The following is a 22,284-nucleotide window of genomic DNA, read 5'->3' as shown; positions in this document are numbered from 1 at the left end:
GTAGTGGCACACGCCTTTAATTCCAGCACTCAGGAGGCAGAGGCAGGCGGATCTCTGTGAGTTCAAGGCCAGCCTGGTCTACAGAGCAAGTTCCAGGACAGCCACGGCTACAAAGAGAAACCTGAGCTCAAAAACTAACCAACCAACCAACCAACCAACCAACCAAAAAACAGCTCTCAACATGCTTAGCTGCCCCCTCTTTACTCTTTTCTGAGGCTTCCTCGTAGTACCCAAATCTCTCACTACTTGTATGTGATTACCTCAATTTTTCTCCAGTGGTCAGTTGTGGAACAAACTATTTCTCTCCTAGGAAAGGTCATTCTGGAGGGTGTAAATGTCCAAGACCCAAAGGAAAGGGCAGAAATGAGATCCTTTCTACTAACCCTCACTAAATTCCAAAGAGTCAAACATGAAATGAGCAGTATTTTAATCGTTTCCAAAGAAGATGGTACAAGAATTTAGATTAGAAAACATGACATTAAAGGTGTTTTTATTAGAAGTGAAAAACAGAAAGAACAGAAAATACAATTTTTTGGCTCTTCCTCATCCATCAAAAGCTGTATATCTTTTCCCCCAAGCATGAGCTTCCAAGATCCAACTCGCTCTTTATCTCCCTCTAGCTGGACAGGGCAAATCCCTCCACCTCCATCTCTCTTCTCTCAGTCACACTGTGTGGGTGCTAAAGGCCTGAGCAGACCAATGAACAGAACTGTCCTTTAAGCCAGCAGCCCACAGGCAGTGGCACCCAGGGCAGCCACAGAACTGGCATTGTTTCCACTTTCTCAGCAAGAAGGAGTCGAAAGCCGACCCTCAGCACAAATCAGAATCAAACGTGGAGAGGGAGTAAGGGCTCCTGGACCCAGGGAGAAGGACCTTTCTCTACTACTACGGTTCTTCAAGCTTCTCTACTGAGCTCCAACGGGATCTGAAACTCATGGCATCTACACAAACTGGGGGAACCTTGGTGGATGGAGACAAGAGTGATAAACAGGAACATAAATCAGTGTGATAATGTATAGGACCATGCTGGAATTTCAGCTCTTCACATGGCTGCCAGCCCCGCAGAGCACAGCACAGCAAGAACCAAGACAGCCACTCCAGACTGCTGCACCTGGGGGATCGCCAGGCCTTTCCCTAGGTCCCACATCTGTAGGGAAAAATAAAAAGAGGGGAAAGTTTTTAGTTTTATTTTCAGTAATTAGAACCCCGGCCTCTCTCACAATTCCTTTCTCAGAAATCTACCTGCTGAATGGGTACCTGCCTTCTATGGGATTCCAGAGAAAAGTACTAACATCCCTATGCCCCAATTTCACTCTTCTAAAAGTCACAACACAGTACCTACCACCCACTTCCCCAATGACTGACAATCAAGTCCCCTCATGTGGTAGAGACTGGGTGATGATCTCCACAATGCCAAGGGCCCTTCATACAAAAGCTTCCAGACTGTGCACATATCCTCCCCGACATGAGAGCACATGTAGATCAATGTTTCTGGAAAGCTATTCCTTCAAAACATAGTTTTGTTTTCTGACATAGAATCATGTTGTATAATCCAGATTAGCATAGAATTCACCATGTAGCTCAGGGTGAGCACAACCCAAGGTCCTCCTGCTTAAATTTCCCAAGTGCTGGAATTACAGGCATTCACCATGTCTGGCCCAAACATATTTCTGCACAGTGTAAGGCATTATGTGGAGGTGGTGAAGTTCTGTGGTTCTAAGAATTTGGTAAACACATAACTTCCAAGTTTCTCAAGCAATTTACTACTGCAGTCTGTGACTCTCCAGTAGAGTCAATCATGGAGTTCTTTGGTGAGCTCATCCTCAAGGACTGATATTTTACAGACTATATTCTGGGACCTAGAACTAATGCCTTCTCTCCTTCTCTTTGGAGATGGGATCTCATGGATCCCAGGCTGGTTTTGAATTCATCGGGTAGCCAAGGAAAACCTTGAACTTATGATCCTCTTGCCTCCACCTTCTGAGTGCTAGGATTACAGTATCCAGTTTATGTGTGCTGGAGATCAAACCCAGGGCTTTGTACATGCTAGGCAAGCACTCTACCAATTGAGCTGTATCTCCCTCATTTAAAAATCCCTCTCCCTCCCCCCCCCCCCCCCCGCCCTGGTTTTTTTCTCTGTGTAGCCCAGGATGACCTGGAACTCACTCTGTATACCAGGCTGGCCTCGAACTCACAGAGATCCGCCTGCCTCTGCCTCCCCGGTGCTGAGATTAAAGGCGTGCGCCACCACTGCCCAGCCTTTTTTTTTTTCTTTTTTTTTTCTTTTGGACATGACCTCCTATATATTCCTGGTTGGCTTGGAACTCTCTAAGTAAAGTAAGTTGGCTTCAAGCTCACAGGAATCTGCCTGCCTGAGCAGGGGATTAAAGGCATGCACCACCACCCCAACAGAATCTTAACTTACAATTTCTTTCTTTTTTCTTCCATTTTCTCCCATCCAGGACTTCACTATATTGACCTAGAATACACTCGAATTCCTAGGCTCAAGAGATCCTCCAACCTCAGGTTCCTAAACAGCTGGGACCATGCCTGGCTCTCAAACTTTTTTTTTTTTTTTTTTTTTAACTATAACCTCCCTAAGAGCGGGGGTGGGGGGGGTGGGGAGGGTATAAAAGCACTTGCCTTTTATGTGCTAACTTGAATTAGACCTCCAGCACAAAAAAAAAACCCAAAAAACCCAAACTCTAGATTCTCTTGCTCCCTAAGGGTATGAACACTCTAGGGCAGTGGTTCTCAACCTGTCACCTATCAGGTAGCCTCCTTATCAGTTATTTACATTATGATTCATAACAGTAGCAAAATTACATTTATGAAATAGCAATAAAATACTTTTATGGTTGGGGGGGTGGTCACCACAATATGAGAAACTACGGGTCACAGGTTGAAAACCACTGCTCTAGGGCAAAAAGTGGTATTCAGGTTTCACACTTAGCACACAAAAGCAGCCTCAACACATTCTAACACATGAACCTCCACAGTCTGACTATAAAACTGACTGAATCAGGAGTCACTGCAGACAAATACCACAGGAAGCCCAGGAAGAAATCAAGGTGAGAGGATCCCCTGGTCTCAATGCCCAGCTAGCTTCCACCTAGATGTCATCAAGTGTGAAGCAGATTTGCTCACAGAGGCACAGTGCTTCATGAGACACTGAGTCCTGCTGGGCAGTAGTGGCAAGAGAAGCCTCTAGAAGGTAGGTCAAAGGTCTACATCTCCTTTACAACCATACCACTTCCCCGTCCTAGCAGACCTTCCAGCCAGGCAACTGCTAAGACATACAATTTCATGGCAAACAGTTAAAACCTGACCTGCACCCAGAGCTAGTGCTTGTTAGAAGAAAAACTTAAAAGCAGATTTAGGGCTTAATAAAGCCTTTAGATGCCTCACTTATCTCAACAAAGAGATTATCAGAATGGACAGGAACCAGGGCAAAAAGCCTGAGTTCTAGGATTGCTAGGTGATCCCTAAGTCCAACTCGTATTAAGACAGAAACAGACAGAAATAAGCCCCTGCCTGAGCCAGGATGTGAAGCCTTCAGCTGATTTTCTTCACAGAGCTTTGTTCTGTGGAGTCGAAAGCCATTAACGAAACTTCCTTTTCTTTCCACTGACTCCCTCAGGAATAAAAGTCACTTCAAATCACTGAACATTGCTCCAGGGAACACTTGATAAATACACTTAATTTAATAGATCACTTAGTCTCTCACTTTTTTTTTTCATTCAACTGTCTACTGGACCAGACTGAAATCCAGAAAATGCTTGTCTCTGAGGCTCTCTCTGATGTGGAGATTATAAAAGGTCAAACAAACTAAGGCAAAAGCATCCAACTGACATTTTGCTTGGGTTCAGAAATAATGGAAGACTGGAAAAATACATTTTAACTATTTCTTGGAGAAGGACATAAGAGTAGGGATCACAAAACACGAACTCTTACAATGCTCAGACCTGCCAGGCAGGAAGATGATGAATTCAAGGCCAACCTGGTTACAGAGTGAGGACCAGGGCAGCCTGGGCAATTGAGTAAAGCCCTGTCTGAAAATATAACAGTAATCTGGGTGTGTTCAAAGCCAGTCCTGGATACACAGCAAATTTACGGCCAACCTAGGTTTTATGAGACCCTGTCTCAAAAAGCCAAGAATAAATAAACCAGACATGGTAGCACTAACCTACAAAATCCCAGCAGTCGGAGATTTGGAGTTAGAGTTGGGAGAATAAGAATTCCAAGGTCATTCTTGGCTAAATAGTGAGTCTGAGGTCAATCTTGACTACATGAGACCTTCTTTTAAAAAAGGGGGGTGGGTGGGCTGGAGAGATGGCTTAGCGGTTAAGAGCACTGACTGCTCTTCCAGAGGACCTGGGTTCAATTCTCAGCACCCACATGGCAGCTTACAACTGTCTGTAACTCCAGTTCCAGGAGATATGACACCTTCACACCAACACACATAAAATAAAGATAAATAAATTATTTAAAAAAAAAGGAGTGGCTGGAGAGACAGCTCAGTGTTCAGAGCACTGCCTGCTCCTCCAATGAATCCAAGTTTGGTTCCCAGCACCCTCAAGGTTGTGGAATAATCTCATAACTGTTGTGGAATAATCTCTTTGCACGCTGTGAAGATGTGTTTTTGCCAAGGCATCTTCTTATCGGTTTAATAAAAAGCTAAACAGTCATTAACTGGGCAGGAGGTATAGGTGGGACAGCCAGACACAGAGGATGCTGGGAAGAAGAAAGATGGGGTTGCCAGAAGACACAGAGGGAACAAAATATGCTGAAGGACAGGTAAAGCCACAAGCCACTTGACAAAACGTAGATTAATAGAAATGGGTTAAGTTGTAAGGGCTAGTTAGTAACAAGCCTAAGCTATGTCCAAGCTTTTATAATTAATAAGTCTCTGTGTCATTACTAGGGAGCTGGTGGATCCGACGAAAAGGTCCAACTACACATAACCACATCCTCTTCTGGTTTCCACAGGCAACAAACATGCACATGGTGGGTGCACAGACATGCAGGGAGGCAACACACCCATACAAATGAAAATAAAAATCAATTTTAAACTGGTAAAAAGTGTGAAAAAAAAAAGGATGGGAGATATAGCTATGTGGTAGAGTGCTTGTCTAGCATGCACAAGATCCTGGGTTCAATTCCCAGTAGCACACTAACAAACCATGACAACAAGCACACAACCACCCTGGCTGGACTCGTTGGCACCTAGCTTGTGTTTGCTCTCACTCTCTCCAGTTACTCAGTACAATCTAAAGTGAGGAAAACGAAAGCTGATATACTCAAATCTAACCAGATTTGTCACTCTGGGTGGAAAGGAATGTTACATTGAAAGCAGTAACTGCTTATCTCGTTCATAATTAAATTCCCAGTGTCAAGAATAGTGCTTGACAATTTGCAGGCACCAGTTCATAGTTACCTAATAGGCATGTCTTCTTTGCCAGATCTGGTTTCAAGGGTCTTTTAATAATTATATGTCTCTTAAAAGTGGGAACATTCACAATGACCCCTTTCAGCACTGGCCTAACACATACTCATAAAGGAATTCGGGAGGGGCCTCGTTTAGCTTTCCCCAAAAGGACTTGAGTAAAGATCCAGTACAATTAGCCTTAAGAATGGTACTAGAGGGCTGGCGAGATGGCTCAGGAAAAGGTACTTGCTGTCAAGCCTCACAACCCGAGTTCAAGCCCCCGGACCACAATATGAATAATAAATAAATAATAAAATTAAAAACAGACAGACAGACAAGGTTGGGCCATGTGTGGTGCTCATGCTTATAATCCCAGCACCTAGGATGCAGAGTCAGGAGGACAACCACAAATTCAAGGCCATTCTGGTCTGTACAGCATATTCCTGTCAGCCAGGGTTACATAGTGAGATACCCTGTCTCAACAAGAAAAGGACAATAACTCTACAGTTAGAGCTATTGCATGTGCAAGGGCCTTGGGTTCAGTGAGCCCAGTATCAAAAGCGGGGGTGGGAGGACAGGCAAAGGTAAAAGAACAGTAAACCTAGAAACAGGGGGGAGGACCCCCCAGCCTTCCCACCCTCTTTATCCAGGAAACTTACCAAGTGTCGGATCCCATTCCATGCGTGGTACATGAGAGGAAAGACAAGCACAAACTTAGCTGTGTGGATCACTGCTGGCCCCAAGCACAGGGACTTCACAAACATCAAATAAGACTCAAAGTTCCCAGGAAGCAGCAGTGCAGACAGGCCAAAAAGATAGACCCCTGAGAGAAAAGCAAGCGTCCCATTAATTACAAGTAATGTAATGTGTTAAACTAGGTTCTAGGAAGCTCTTGACGCCTGATACAATTCCCTTTTTTTTTTGGTTTTTCCAGACAGGGTTTCTCTGTGTAGCTTTGCGCCTTTCCTGGAACTCACTCTGTAGACCAGGCTGGCCTTGAACTCACAGAGATCTACCTGCCTCTGCCTCCCAAAGTGCCAGGATTAAAGGCATACACCCCCACACACACACACACCCCCCACACACCTCTGGCTACCTGATATAATTCTAAACCACTTGGAAATAGAGAAAAGTTAAGTCGGGATGTAGTTCAGCTGCCAAAATGCTTGACTCACATATACAAGCCCTGAGTTTGAAACCAGCACCACATAAAAGCATGGATGGGAGACTGGAGAGATGGCTCAGCAGTTACAAGTGATACTGATGTAGCAGAGAACCTGAGTTTGGTTCCCCAAAACCACACTGGGTAGCTGACATCACCTTTTACTCCAGCTCCAAGGGGATTAAACACCTCCAGCTCCAAGGAAGGGTGCCTGTACTCATGTGTACATACTCCCTACAAATACATACACATAATTAAAAGTATAAAAATAAAAATGTATCTTATAAAACACGTAGACTGGAGAGATGGCTCAACAGTTAAGAGTACTGGCCGCACTTCCAGAGGACTTGGGTTCATTTTCCAGGAACCACGTGGTTGTTCATCTGCAACTCCAGATCTAGGGAAGCCAATGCCTTCTCCTGGCCAATTTGGGCACTAGGCATGCACACAGTACATACACATACGTATAGGAAAAACACTTGTAAACATAAAAAAAAAAAAAAAAAAAAAAATCGCTGGGTGGTCCTGGTGCACGCCTTTAATCTCAGCACTCGGGAGGCAGAGGCAGGCAGGAGGGTCTCTGTGAGTTCGAGGCCAGCCTGGGCTACAGAACGAGATCCAGGACAGCCAAGGTTACACAGAGAAACCCTGTCTCGAAAAAAAAAAATAATAATAATAATAATAAAATAAAATAAAAAAAGAAAGAAAGAAAGAGAAAGGCCAAGCTTAAAGGACTTACATTCACTCTAAATCAGGTTGCTGAGGTGCAAAGGAGGCAGGGATGAGAGTCAGAGAAACAGCAGTTCTTCAAAGATCCCTTTATGCACACAAAGATCTGTGTGTGCATGTGCATGTGAATGTGTGTGTGTGTGTGTGTGTGTGTGTGTGTGTGTGTGTGAATATAGATACATACCTCCACTTAAGGCTATACCAGTTCCACGGTGGCAAACGGACATTGTCATGGGAAGAGACCAACTACAAAGAAACATACAAAGACAATTTTTAAAAAGATGGCAGGGTTTTTTGTTTGGTTGTTTTTTGGTTTGGATGACATAATTTAAAAATAAAAAAAAAGAAAAACAAAAAAATCATTTGGGGCTGGAGAAATGGCTTAATGGTTAAGAGCACTTGCTATTCTTGCAGAAGACCTGAGTTTGGTTCCCAGTACCTGAATGGTGGCTCACAGTCATCTCTAACTCCAGTTCTGCGGATCTGTCAAGCATTCTAACCTCTGAGGGATCAAGCACACATTTGGTATATACAAATGTACACAGGCAAAGCATTCACACACATAAAATAAATACTTAAAAACAAAAAACAGCTGGGCGGTGGTGGCGCACGCCTTTAATCCCAGCACTTGGGAGGCAGAGCCAGGCGGATCTCTTTGAGTTCGAGGCCAGCCTGGGCTACCAAGTGAGTTCCAGGAAAGGCGCAAAGCTACACAGAGAAACCCTGTCTCCAAAAAAAAAAAAAAAAAGAAAGAAAGAAATTTGACTGAACACAGCACAGAGGTAGAATGCTTATGTATCCCGCATGAGGCCCTGGGTTGGATCCACTGCAAAAAAAAAAAAAAAAAAAAAAAAAAAAAAAAGCCAGATGTGGTGGCGCACACTTTTAATCCCAACAGTCTTGAGGTAGAGGCAGGCGGACCTCTGTGTTTGAGGTCAGCCTGCCCTACAGAGTGAGTTCCAGGACAGCCAGGGCTACACAGAGAAACCCTGTCTCAAAAAACAAAACAAAAGTAAATAAATAAGTAAAAATACAAAGTATCTCTTGGGGCTGCAGAAATGGCTCAGCAGTTAAGAACACTTGCTCTTCTTACAAAGGTCAAAGATTCAGTTCCCAGCACCCATGACCTGTAACCCAGCTCGAGGGCATCTGGCGCCCTCTTCTGGCCTCTGTGGGCACAGGGCATGCAGGTGGTGTACATATATATATGCAAAACAACAACAAAACCACTCATTTATCAAATAACAATATTTTTTAAAAGTTATCCCTTGATTTTACAAAAGCGAATCACTGCTACCATTTGGAAGAGGAAACAATACAACTCTGACTCTTCACCCAGGACCCCCATACTGGTACCAATTAGACCAATCAGAGCTGATACAACGAGAAAGCAAACATGCTGTTGTGTGACTCAAGCCTGTGACCTCAGGGCGACAGTGAGACCTGCCTCAAAAACAAACAACAGTTGAAGGCCAGTCTGACGATGTAGGGCTCTGTTTCCAAAAATAAAGAAACAGAAAAAAGTACGATGTTAGCTACTTCACATCCTTCCTTGACATATTATCTAGGAAACAGACCCTGCTGTTTCTTTTTCCATACAAAGTTCCATAATTGGACCTAATGTTATTTTTTTCAAATGACTTGTGAAGAAAGTCCAGGCTTATTTAGAACTATCTCCATCCTCGTAATCCTACCCTTCCAACTCCCTCTCTCATTTTTATTTTTTTTTTTTTTTTTTTTTTTTTTTTTTTTTTTAAAGATTTATTTATTTATTATGTATACAGTGTTTTGTCTGCACATATCCCTGCAGGCCAGAAGAGGGCACCAGATCTCATTACAGATGGTTGTGAGCCACCATGTGGTTGCTGGGAATTGAACTCAGGACCTTTGGAAGAGCAAGCAGTGCTCTTAACCTCTGAGCCATCTCTCCAGCCCCCTCATTTTTATTTTTATTTATTTTTATTTTTTTATTTTCCGGAGCTGAGGACCGAACCCAGGGCCTTGCGCTTGCTAGGCAAGTGCTCTACTACTGAGCTAAATCCCCAACCCTTTTTTTCTAAAAAAATGGTTTTTTTTTTTATTACCCTCTCTCATTTTTGAGGCAGGTTCTCACCATTTACTAAGATCACGTATTAACCTTCTGTTAGGGTACAATGCCCAATTTCTACAATTAAAATTATTTCTGGAATCTGAGTTGGAAAAAAATCCTGAAGGGTTGTGGTATTTGTGGAGGTGGTTAAAAAAATGGCCAGTATCCCCTGGCAGGAACCCAAGGAAAGAGGGCAGCAAAGCTCAAGATGTTTCGCTGAATTAGTGCTTATTTATCTATTCTTAATTTGTAAAAAGATCTACAGGGATTCTCTAAGACAACAACAAAATCAGCTAGCACCTCTACTTCTAAACACAAGAGATGAACAAACATAAACATGTATGTATAAATACACACACACACACACACACATGACTGCAAACACAGTATATATCTCAGCTCTATCCAACGAGAGGACCTAAAGTCAATGATGTGCTGGTAGGAATGAGCACATCTAACACTCCAATACTGATGCCATACTGAAGAACTTCTAGTAGCCACTGCTAGAACAATTTGAGCATCACAGTAAACAATGACTGTAAAAGAGTGTAACTTTTGTGTAAAACAGGAATCCTTGAAAGAAAGCAAGGTTTGCCCTACAGACAGAGGAAATCTAAAGGGTATGTGCAATAATACAAGGGTGGTGGCACTCAACCTGTAATTCAGTATCTGGAAGGTGGAAGCAGGACAAGAAATTCAAGGTCAGCCTCAGTTACACACCGAGTCTGAAGCCAGCCTGAACTATGTAAGATTCTGTCTAAAACACCAATAAACAAATAAATTAGAAAGTCACGTGGCCCCTAGAAGCTAGAAACTGCAAAAAGAAATGGATTTCCCCTAGAACCAAAAGAAAAGAACCCAGCCTCTGTTAACATGTTTGTTTATTTTCAAATATTTCATTTGTTAATTTAGTGTATCATGGTACACAATGCAGATTGGAGGACAACTTCTGGGAGTCAGCTCTGTCCTTCCACCGTGTGGGATCAAAGGTCGTCAGGCTTAGTGCGAAGATCCTCCACCTACCGAACCATCTTCTCAGCCTGAGAACGTAATTTCTGCTTCACAAAAGGAGTCACATTTCCAACAGAAGTGCAAAAGTATGAATTTATGTGTTTTTTTTTTTATAGCTCAGGCTGGCCTTGAATTTGCTATGTAGTTGAGGACAGGGTTAAACTCCTGATCCTCCTGCCTCAACACCCCAAGTGAACCACCTTGATCAGCCTCAAACAGCAATTTTTTTAAAACATTTTTTTGGTTTTTTGAGAAAGGCTTTTTCTGTGGATCAGCCTGGCTATCCTGGAACTCACTCTGTAGACCAGGCCTGCCTCGAACTCATAGAGATCTGCCTGCCTCTGCCTCCCCGAGTGCTGGGATTAAAGGCATGTGTCACCATGTCTGGACTACAAACAGAAATTTTTGAGCTCAAACATTCTAGCATAATACATTCCAATACTAAAAGATTTTGACACTTATATGCTGAGGAATCACAGTAGAAAAGTACTAAAAGTCAGTTTTCCATAACTAAGCCATCAGGTTTCTCCAAGAACAGAACACTTTGTACGTGTAATAAAAACACTACAATATAAAACAAAACATACCACAGCCTCAAATCTGAGCAGAGGTGTTGTAGACAGCGTTCAGTGTTGTGTGGTGTGATGGCAATGTACAGTACAAAGTGTGTGTGCTGTGTGCTCAGAACCAAGGCTGCAGTGAAATCTTCAATGTAGCAGGCAGGCAATACCAGCAACACCTCAGACTCATGAACTTTTGCGTTTGAATTTTCTTTTCGGCAGCTGTGCATTCAGAAATCTTTTACTTGTTGCCGACTTGTTTCAAGACTCTTCCTGCCACCAACAACCCACAGGTTAAGAAGCTGCATGCTAATGTAGGCCAACTGTCATCACTGCCCCGCCCACTGCTCCCGGGTACTGTATTCAATAAGATACTTAGAAAAAGTAAAATAAGGCCAACTCTAGACCATCCCGCTCCAGGGCCCTTACCTGTAGATAGTGATATGGGGAGAAAGAGGACGGTTTGAGCTCGTGTTCTTATTCCAGAACCGCTCCATCTCTTCCTTAGCTGAGGTTCCCAAAGGAACAGCACTAAAATAAAACAAGAGGTTCAAAAAGGACTAAAGTACACATTTTACATAGCAAAAAGTATATTTTTAAAGTTTTATTTTTAGTTGTGGGTCATGTGTATGTTAGTGCAGATGCCTGAGGAGGCATGAAGAAGGTGTTGGATCCCATAGGGCTGGCGTTACAGGCAGGTGTTAGCTACCCAATATGTGTGCTAGGAACTAATTTGGGTCCTCTGCAAGAACAGTACAAGCTCTTACACTGTGCCATCCCTCTAGTCCCCTAAAATGTCTTTTTTAAGGTAGGGTTGGATCAGGATTGCTCAGTGGGGAAAGGTGCTTGCTGACAAATCTGGTGATCTGAATTTGATCTCCCTGGACGCATATGGTAGGAGGAGAAAACCATTCCCACAAGACGTTTTCTGACATCCACCTGCACACCCACGAGCCCCATCACACACACACATTAATAAGTAATACACACACACACACACACACACACACACACACACACACATATTTTAAAGAAAGGATAAGGGTATAGAAATGGCTCAGAAGTTAAGAGCAGAGGCTGCTCTTCCAGAGGACCCGAGTTTGATTCCCAGCACCCACATGGTGGTTCACAATAGTAACTCCAGTCCCAGGCAATCCAACTGGCCTCCTCGGCACTGACTAAATGTAGTCCACACTGAATAAATGTAGTCCACAGACAAAAATGCAGGCAGAACATCCATACACATAAAATTAAAATTTAAAAAAAAAAGGAAAGAACATAAAGAGATAAGGTGGCACACACCAGCAGAGGCAAGAAGACTGGGAGTTCGAGGCCAGCCTAGGCTACAAAGAGAAACTGACTCAAAAGCAAAAGAGTTCACAATCCTAGCACTTAGGTTGAAGCAGAAGGATCAGGAGTTCTGTATCATCCTTATCCACACCGCAAGCTCAATGACTAGCCTAAGCTACATGAAGCCCTGTCTCAAAACAAAACAAAATCCAACCCTAAAAAAATCAAAGCAAAAGGAAAACATGACAGCTAAGTGCATTTATGAGCCTGACTAGGTTCTGGCTGCAGGAAAAGAAAAGGTTGTAGTTCTATAAAGTACATCATTTGGGACAAACAGAAAATTCGAACATCAGCTCTGTATCAGATAAGCGTTCATCGGTCAGTTTCTTAATTGTAATGACTATGCTTGTATATTATCCTGTTATATAAGCAAGCAAAAATGTCAGCAGTTGACGAACCTGGATGAAATGAGCATAGGACTTCCCACACCAGATATGGCAGGGAGTGTCTATAATGCCAGCACAACAGAGGATTACACAGGGGATCACGGAAGCTCAACACCATGGTGCACAACACTGCCAGACTTACTCAAAAAACAAGACATGTTGCACAACACCAAGAACCAAAAATGTACTATTCTTATGTATTTTCTGAAAGTATAAGGTACTTGATATTTCCAAGATAAATCTTTAAAAAAAATTGTTGAAGGGTTGGAGAGATGGCTCAGCGGTTAAGAGCACTGGCTGTTCTTCCAGAGGTCCTGAGTTCAATTCCCAGCAACCACATGGTGGCTCCCAACCATCTGTAATGAGATCTAGCGCCCTCTTCTGGCATGTAGTCAGAACACTGTATATATAATAAATAAATTAAAAAAAAAATATTGAAGGCAACTATTGAAGTCAACAACTAGGAATAAATATTTAGCAGGAAAAAATAAAACTCCCAGAGATCCACCTGCCTCTGCTTCCAGAGTGCAAGGACTAAAGGCACGTGCCATCACACCCAGATTTCTACTGCCTCTTCATGAGGAAAAGAGTTAATAATATAAAATATTCATAGTGTGTAGACAGATTTTTTCTTTGGGCCACTAGCTCACAAAAAACGACTTATTATTAATTATGAAAGCTCGGCCTACAGCTTAGGCTTGTTTCTAACTAGTTCTTATAACTTAAATTAACCCGTATCTTTCAATCTATGTTTTATTCACGTGGCCCAGTCACCTTTACTCTGTACTGCCCATCCTGCTTTCTCAACGTCTGGCTGGAGACTCTGCCTTTCTTCTTCCCAGAGCTCTCTGTCCAGAAGTCCCTGCTATGCTTCCTGCCTAGCTACTGGCTGTTTAGCTTTTTATTAAACCAATCACAGTGACACATGTTCACACAGTGTAAGGGAATATTCCACAACAATAGAGTTCAAAACTTACTTTCTGAGACAAAGCTGAGAATTAACGTGGGCCCGGAGGCAGTGACGGCCAAGGTGTCTGCAAGAGATTCAAAAATACAAATTTAGAGACCAACAGCAGCATATCAACTTGCCCACCTTTGTACTATATTATTATTATTTATATAGTTCTAGCTTGTGAAACAAGGTTTCTCTGTGTAGTCCTGGCTGTCCTGGAACTCGCTCTGCAGACCAGACTGGCCTCGAAATCAGGGATCCATCTGCCTCTGTGTCCCGAGTGCTGGGATTAAAGGGATGAGCCATCATGCCTGGCTCCTCTGTATTATATGAGATGTGTAAGACTGACTGAAAACGAAATGAGGGTTGAGGGTATAATTCAGTGTAGAATGTATGCTTAACGACACGGGACCCTGGGTTCAACCTCCAGCAACAAAACCATCAGAGGTAAGCACAGTGTTCCTAGTTTCTGGCTGAAAAACTACAACCTGAAGGCAGGCATGGGGGTACACCTGTGTTCCTAGCACTTGGTAAGCAGAGGCAGAAGGGTTAGACATTCAAGAACAGCCTCAGCAAATACTGAGTTTGTGGCCAGTCTGGGTTACACAAGACCCTGTCTCAAAAAAGAAGAAACGAAGGAAGGGCAGGAGGGAAGGATGGGGGGTGGGGGAGGACAGACTGTATATAACTAAGTAGGACATGGTAATAAGATTATAATTCTAAGACGGGCAGTGGTGGTGCACGCCTTTAATCCCAGCACTCGGGAGGCAGAGCCAGGTGGATCTCTGTGAGTTCGAGGCCAGCCTGGACTACCAAATGAGTCCCAGGAAAGATGCAAAGCTACACAGAGAAACCCTGTCTCGAAAAAACAAAAAGAAAAAAAAAAAAAAAAAGATTATAATTTTAGTAGCTGTGCTGCTGAAACAGGAGGATGGCAATTTTCAGGTCAGCATGTGCTACAAGATCCTCTCTTAATAAAAAAAAAAAAAATTAAAGCTACAACTCTAAGTAAAGACTAATCAGAAATATTACCTACAAATGCAAATAAACTTTTAAATGAACACAAATACTAGGCGAGAGAATGAGAGCCAATAAATATTATACAGAAACAAATTTGCTGTGTGTTTTTTAGGACAGGGTCTCATGTAGTTTAGGCTGGCCTCAAAACTTACTATGTAGCTAAAGTACTTCCACCTCCCAAGTGCTAGGATTCCATGTTTGTCTCCGGGATGTTGTTGTTTTAAAGCTAGGTCTTACAGGAAGTGGTTAAATAGGGGTGGGCAGCGGGCTTTAATAGCTCAGTGGTAAAGTGCTTGCCTAACATTCAAGGGTGGGGCTTTGGGTTTAATCCCAGCACTGCAGAAACGAACAAGCCAGGGTAAGTAATTGACAGCGGGAAGCACACAGTTTATGGATGGCAGAGACCTGCTCCAAATGGGTGAATTAAATTTTGAAGAACAAGGGATTTGAGGATGGACAGTCCTGATATTAAGCTAGGTCATTTCAAAAACTACCATCTGGAGCTGGGGAGATGGCTCAGTGGATAAAAGCACTTTACATAACCCTGACAACCTGAGTTCAATCCCACAAGGCCCACTTGAGGATGGAAGAAGACGACTAACTGTACAAAGTCAGTTCCAGGAAACCCAATGCCCTTTTCTGGACTCTGAAGGTTCAAGGCACACATGTGGTACATGGACATACATGCAGGCAAAACACCCATACCATTAACCACAATAATTTAAAACATTTTAATTACATTTTATTTATTTTGTGTGATGGTGCATGCCACAACACACATGTGGGAATCAGAAAACTTGCAAGGAGTTTCTTCTCTCCTTCCAACATGTGGATCCTGGGATCAAACTCAGGTAATTACTCAGGTAATCAGGCTTGTAATCCCAGCATTCAGGAAGACATACAGGAAGACTGCTGTAAATTCAAGGCCAGTCTGGTCTAAACAGCAATTTCCAGGCCAGCCAGAAGTATATCAAGACCTTGTCCAAAAAGCCAAAAGGAAAGTGAAAAAGGAAAAACATTCAACAACAACACACCCTTTAATCTCAAAATTCCAGCCAACACTTCCAAAGCATTTAAGAAGGTGACCACAATGAAGTTCTAGAAGTCAAAACATTCACCTATGTTAATTCTATGTAACTAGTTATTCACTATGTGCAAGGCACTGTAGAGATATAAGAGCTCTTTAAGATCCAACAATCTGGGCAGGGTGGTGGCACACCTTTAATCCCAGTAGTCGAGAGGCAGAGGAGTCAGATCTCTGTGAATTTGAGGTCACTCTACAGAGTGAGTTCCAGGACAGCCAAAGCTACAGAAAAACCCTGTCTCAAAAACCAAACCAAAAAAACCAAAAACAAATGAATAGTATATCTTACCTGGGTAATTTATTTGTTTAATAACTTTTTTCCTTTATTTTACATACTGACCAGTTTTCCCTTCCTCCTCTCCTGCTCCCTCCCCCAACTTCCATCTACCCCCTTCCCTATCCATCCACTCCTCCTCTGTCTCCATTCAGAAAGGGGCAGGCCTCCCATGGGCTTGAAGAGAGCTGAGGTAGGACCTAGCTCCTCCCCCTGCATAAAGGCTCAGTAAGGTAATCCAGCATGGGGAACAGGTTCCCAAAAGCCAGCTAAGCACCAAGGACAGGTCCTGATCTCACTGCTAGGAGCCTTACAAACAGGCCAAGCTACACAACAGTCAGACACACACATATGCAGAGGGCCTAGGTCAGTCCCATGCAGGCTCCCTAACTGTTGGTCCAGAGTCCATGTGCTCACAGGAGATCAGGTGAGCTGTCTCTATGGGATCCTCTGTCATGGCCTTGACCCCCCTGGCTCATACAATCCCTCCTCTCTTTCTTCAGGGGAACTCTCAGAGCTCAGCCCAGTGCTTGGCTGTGGATCTCTGCATCTGCTTCCATCAGTTACTAGATAATGGCTCTCTGGTGACAATTAGGGTAGTCACCAATCTGATGACAATAGATGGCCAGTTAGGGCATTGGGTAATTTATTTTAAAAATTTTAAAACCCTGCATCTAATAGTTTAAGAGTTAGATATCTAGCCGTTCGGTGGTGGCACATGCCTTTGATCCCAACACTAAGGAGGCAGAGGCAGGCAGATCTCTGTGAGTTTGAGTCCAGCTTGGTCTACAGAGCGAGTTCCAGGACAGCTAGAGCTGTTACACAGAGAAACTCTGTCTCAAAAAATAAAAGAAAACAAACTAAAAGATCCAATAACTTTCTAAATGGGTTTATGATGTCCATTACATCACTGATACTACATGCACAATCAATTCAGGAGCCTTATGCTCTACAACAGAGCACCAGAAGGGGCCATTATTTGAGGGGAAAAATCCAACCAACCCTCTTCAGTTCTCTCTCTTCCCTTTGGAGGCAAGAGGTGAATGCAGACATTGTATACCCAGGGCTCTTAGAAAGAAGTGGGAACAAATCTCTTTAAATCAACTGAATTGTCTTCCAAGCTGCAGGGCACACATTCCTCACACCAAGCTAGGCCCAGTCACTCAGCTACCCAGCAAGAGTTTGCAGATGTGGGCTGGAATCTATCGCATGCTCTGTCTAGTGCTATTGTTTCCCAAATACCAATGTAAGCTTTTCACAAGGCCCCTCAGAAGCAAGCTGTAGAAACTCCATAACTTCATTTGAAATATGAAAGCAGGTACCTATCCTCATCTTTCATGTGAAACCAGAAACTCTGAAAAGGCTTTCTATGCTGGGAACGGAGCTTAAAATGTTACAGCTAGGAGCCAGTGAGAGGGTTCAGAGAGCGAAGGCACTTCCCATCAAGTCTGACAACCTTAGCTGGACCCTTAGGATTCACAATTGTCCTCTGACCTCTACACACAAGCCACGGCACATGCGCACCCACCCACACCCACAATAAAGAAAAGTGGGGAAAAAATTGTAAAAGGTTATAGCTAGAAGCAAGCGTTTTGTTTTGCGACAGGATCTTACTCTGTGGCCCAGGCTGGCTTCAATCTTACAGCAACCCTTCCTGTCTCAGTCTCCTAAGTGCTGAGACTACTGGGGTGAGCCTTCACAGGCAGCTGATAAAGTCATTTATGTGAAATGGTGTGGCCTTTACATATGTCTTCTGCACACTGTCCTATCCTTTCAATAATTTCTCTATTACTTATAATGCCAATATAATTTAAATGTTCCATAAATGTCATACCACATGGTTTTAGGAAGGGGGGGGGCCCGGGGCCCCGCGTGCTACCTATGTGCAGTCCAAACACAACCAATGGGAAAAAGTTACTTTAGAAATAACCACTGGGCAGTCTAGATACAACCAATCACACGCCTACATGGGGACAAAGGTGAAGCAAACTATTCTCAGTAAGTGCTGGACTGAGAATGAATATCTGAATGACAGAAGACTACAGCAGGGTATACCTACAGTTTGACTCACATGGGCTCAGTATAATGCTGGTTGGGTAACGGACTCAAATTGTTTTCTGTAATTTGTTTTTCAAGCATTTGCAATCCGAGTCTGGCTAAATCCAGGAAGAACCCAAAGATGAAGACTCTAAACACTAATCCTGAAACTCCTAAAATGAAATGTTTGGAACCAATATGATCATTTCAAGCTAAATGTTAATTCATCCAACATGCCCTAACGTTCACCAACATGTGCTACATCATAGGGGTTGGAGATTTAGCTCAGTGGTAGAGCGCTTGCCTAGCAAGCGCAAGGCCCTGGGTTCGGTCCTCAGCTCTGAAAAAAAAAAAAAAAGAATTTGAAAGCATTCCATGACGGTTAAAGAATTTGGATTGCTAGACAAAGCTCTGGAAAACCTGTTCCTGTCCTATCTCAGAGAAAAGATGCCTATGGAAATGCACAGCCAAATGAAAATGAAGGATAAAGATGACTGATCCAAATTCCCAAAGACTCGCTTTGTAACAAAGAAAAACTAAACAGAATCCCTCTATTTTTATACTGTATGACTGAAGTGGAAAGAGAAATGAAAACACATTTGGGAGAATTAGGGACTGGAATTTCAACAGCACTGAAGCTAACTTTCCATAACAAATAACTTCCAAAAATAGGACAGACACAAAACTTGTGTTGGGATTTGTACCATAAGTGTCTAAGGGCACTAGCCCTTACAACTAATAAAGGCTCTGGGAATGACACCTAAAGAGTGAAGAATTAAGAACAAAAGAAAATCTAGGCTATATCTCTGGACAGAAAATTGGCTTTTAGAGGAAGGAGGGGATACCCACCCCATCACAACGCTAAACCAGAATGAAAACGAAGTGAATTTTCTGGGCAGCGGCAGACCCACTCGGGCTGCTGCTGTTAACCCCGGCACGGGAGGGATGCATTTGGAAGCCAGACAGTCCCCACGCGTTGCAGCAGCAGACCTGCCAGGGGTCAGGAAGCATCATAGACTAGGTGCACCAAGGGGCCCCTCCCCCTACAATCCCTAACCCACCCACCTCCCAAAATTGTAGGCCTAGGGGCCAACTGATCTGCAAGTTAGTTTTTCGAGGCTCGGACCTGGGTGAGACCACAAGAGCAAGTTGGGAAGAGGCTTTAGACGTGGGCGAAGCGGGAAGAGTGACAGCCGCGCCACTGGTCCATACAAAGTGACCTCTAAGCCCTTCGGAGCCCGGGGGTTGGGAGGGGGGATGCTAGGATCCCCGGGGCGCGGCCTGCACACCCACGGGTCCTCTCCCTGTCCCCGCACGCTTATGCCGCTGTCACCACCCTGAGGGACCGATGCAGGTCCCCCAAGGGTCGCAGGCACGGACTCCCAGCCCCAAGCTAAAGTCACCTCAGCAAGAGCGCAGCCATCTTGAGTTCCGGCCTGGACGGAAATGACGCAACCCCCCCCCCCCCCCGCACCCCGTGCGTCCCCTCCCTCGGGCGGAGGAGCCGGCGGGGAGGGGGGGGCTGTCACGTGACAATCTAGACTTTTTAGGCCGGGACCTCCCTCCTCTGGGTTTTGCGGCTCGGGTCTTTGTGGATGGCGATTTTTCTCGGTTCTTCGGTTTTTCCCCTCGTGCTAGTTTCTAGCGTCGTTGGTCAAAGTTTTGGCCCAATCGCCGCGTGATCATCCTTAGTGCATTCACCCACCCGCGGGTTTATTTTGTCCCGCTCCCCCTACCGGACAGCGACTTGGCCCGGTTTATTCACTGAGGATTTCGGCAGCTCACTTCAACCCCTTCCTTTCCAAGTTGTCCTAAAAAATCTCCGGGCTAGCTGACTGAGACACCCAAGGAAAAAGCTACTTTGGGCTTCCTCTGGTTCTTTAGTGCTTCCTCACGGTTCTTCTGCCCTAAAGAGATGTCAGCAAGCACTATATTTTCAAGCTATACATCCCCAGCGAGATAAGCACATTGAACCCCAATTTGGACCGCAGGGCGTGTGCGGCGGGGCTGTCAGAGGGCCTTACACCATTATTCTCAAGGTCGGGGATCCTCCTCTGACCACCTCCATTAGGCCTGGCCATTCCAGGGCTTGAGCTGCTGCATGAACCAAACTCCCACGGGCCAAAGACAAGGCTCCCTTGTTTCTTTTTCAGCGATATGTGGGTGACACCCACAGCCACAAGAACCTGGGGCGTGGAGAACCCACTTTGGTTTATATGTGCTGTATATAAACGGTTTTTGAGGAATCCAAGGACAGAAATCAGTTGCAGAGCGGTCTCAACTGAGGAAAGAAAATGAGCAAGTGAGAAAGGAATGAACTAGAATGCCAAAGTTCCTGACCCTGGGAGCTGTGGGGTGGCGGGGCAGAGGGAGAAAGAATAAAGGGCCAGGGGGGAGGGGACCGAGCGACTTATTCTATTGTAAATCTCTTTCGGTTGTATTAATATTCAGATCCCATTTATATTTAGCACTCTCTTGCCTCTTTCCTTTCAGGATTTAAATAGCACAAATTCGCTTTTCCCCCTGCATCAAATGAATAATATTATTTCTGTAACGTTTGACAAAGAAAGCCCTTTCGTAGACTTTAGGGTCTGGAAGGGACCTTAGAGGTTCTCTCGTCCAACCCTCTATTCAGGGCAAGAGTCTGCAAGAAGCTCTTTGGCAGTATTTCTTGATCTTGAAGACGGCTGCAACACAATTCAGTGCCCGGATACCTCAAAAAATAAGTTTCATGCTGGGAGCCCTGGCGGTGCCTGTAGTCCCAGCACTTAGGAGGCTGAATGAAGTAAGAGGGTCATGAGTTTGAGACCAGCCTCCAGAGACAGGAAAAACAAAACAAACAAAACCCCAGCTTTTAAAAATTTAGTGAACAGGAAAAAAGAAAACAAAAAAACAGCTTTTAAAAAATTAGTAAACAGGCTAATGTAATGAATAGAAAATTGTTCAAGTAAATACACTTTTCTGATAATGAACTCTAACCCTCTCTAACCCAGGCTTGGTGGCACACATGCAATCCTAGTACTAAGAAAGTAGAAGCGGGAGGATCAGGAGTTCAAGGTCATCCTCAGTTACATATTGAGTTCCAGGTAACCTGGGCTACATAAACAGTATTCAAAATCAAAAACAATAAAATGTAATGAATGCTTCTTTACCTTAGTTCTGTTTTGTTTGTTTGTTTGTTTGTGTGTTTGTTTGTTTTTTTAGTGTATATGGGTGTTTTACTTGCTTTGTATATCTGTGTACCACATGTGTGCTTGAAGCTCCAGGGGGCCCGAAGAGGGCACCAGATGCCCCGGAACTGGAATTACAGACCTGTGAGCTGCCATGTGGGTTCTGGGAATCAATCTGCATCCTCTGGAAGAGCAGTCCGTGTTCGTAACTGCTGAGCCAGCTCTCCAGCCCCATCGCTTAAGTCTTTTACAATAATTTTATTCAACATATATGTGCAACTGACTTTTTGCCAATCTGTGAAAGTGCTATGGGAGATTCAAAGATACAAGAATACACTGACCTGTTGATCTGAAGACACTTACAGCCTTAGCAAGGTCAATAAAGAAACAAACGTAGAAAGCAGTAACCTGGGGGTGTAGCTCAGTTGGTAGGGTGCTTGCCTAGTATTCACAAAGCCCTGGTTTTATGTGTCTGCATAAAGCCAGACACAGTAGTGCACACCTGTAATCTCAGCACTCAGGACCTATAAATAGGAGGATCAGAAATTCAAAGGTCATCCCTGCCTCCATAGCAAGTTGGAGGTGGAGAGGAGGGAAGAGTAGGGAGGGAGGGAGGGAGGGAGAGAACATACAAGACCACAAAACAAGGTATAGTTAAGAATAGTGGGTAGATAAAGTGGAAAGTGGTGAAGTTAAGTTGGAATATTGATTACAGCATCCTATAAACATTAGCTCACGATGATTTTGTCCATAGGGTTTATTTGTTTGTTTATTTATTTATTTATTTATTTATTTATTTATTTATTTATTTATTTATTTATTAGTTTTTCGAGACAGGGTTTCTCTCTGTAGCCCAGGCTGGGCTTGAACTCACAGAGATCCACCTGTCTCTGCCTCCCGAGTGCTGGGATTAAAGGCATGCGCCACCACCGCCCCGGCCATGGGGTTTATTTATAATCAAGACTCTATTTAGCATTCCATTACCAAGATCTAGTGTTAACCACAAAACTCACAAGAACTGTGATTTGAGAT

At 43.8% G+C, this 22,284-nt stretch overlaps 1 protein-coding gene across 1 annotated transcript; it reads right to left on the bottom strand.

The window, feature by feature from the left end:
• Positions 1–410: 410 nt before the first annotated feature.
• Positions 411–19,556, bottom strand: Sdhc (succinate dehydrogenase complex subunit C). The gene is made up of 6 exons (XM_059280816.1): positions 19,486–19,556; positions 13,693–13,749; positions 11,409–11,510; positions 7,504–7,565; positions 6,088–6,251; positions 411–1,147 (listed from the first exon to the last, which is right to left on the bottom strand). The coding sequence occupies exons 1-6, from the start codon at positions 19,503–19,505 to the stop codon at positions 1,043–1,045; spliced, it is 510 nt and encodes a 169-aa protein (XP_059136799.1). The 5' UTR covers positions 19,506–19,556; the 3' UTR covers positions 411–1,042.
• Between the last annotated feature and the right edge of the window lie 2,728 nt (positions 19,557–22,284).

This window comes from Peromyscus eremicus, chromosome 15 (assembly GCF_949786415.1).
Source record: "Peromyscus eremicus chromosome 15, PerEre_H2_v1, whole genome shotgun sequence".
In the NCBI taxonomy this organism is placed as follows: domain Eukaryota; kingdom Metazoa; phylum Chordata; class Mammalia; order Rodentia; family Cricetidae; genus Peromyscus; species Peromyscus eremicus.
The sequence above is the reverse complement of the archived record's forward strand: the minus strand, read 5'-3'. Positions and strand labels throughout refer to the sequence as shown.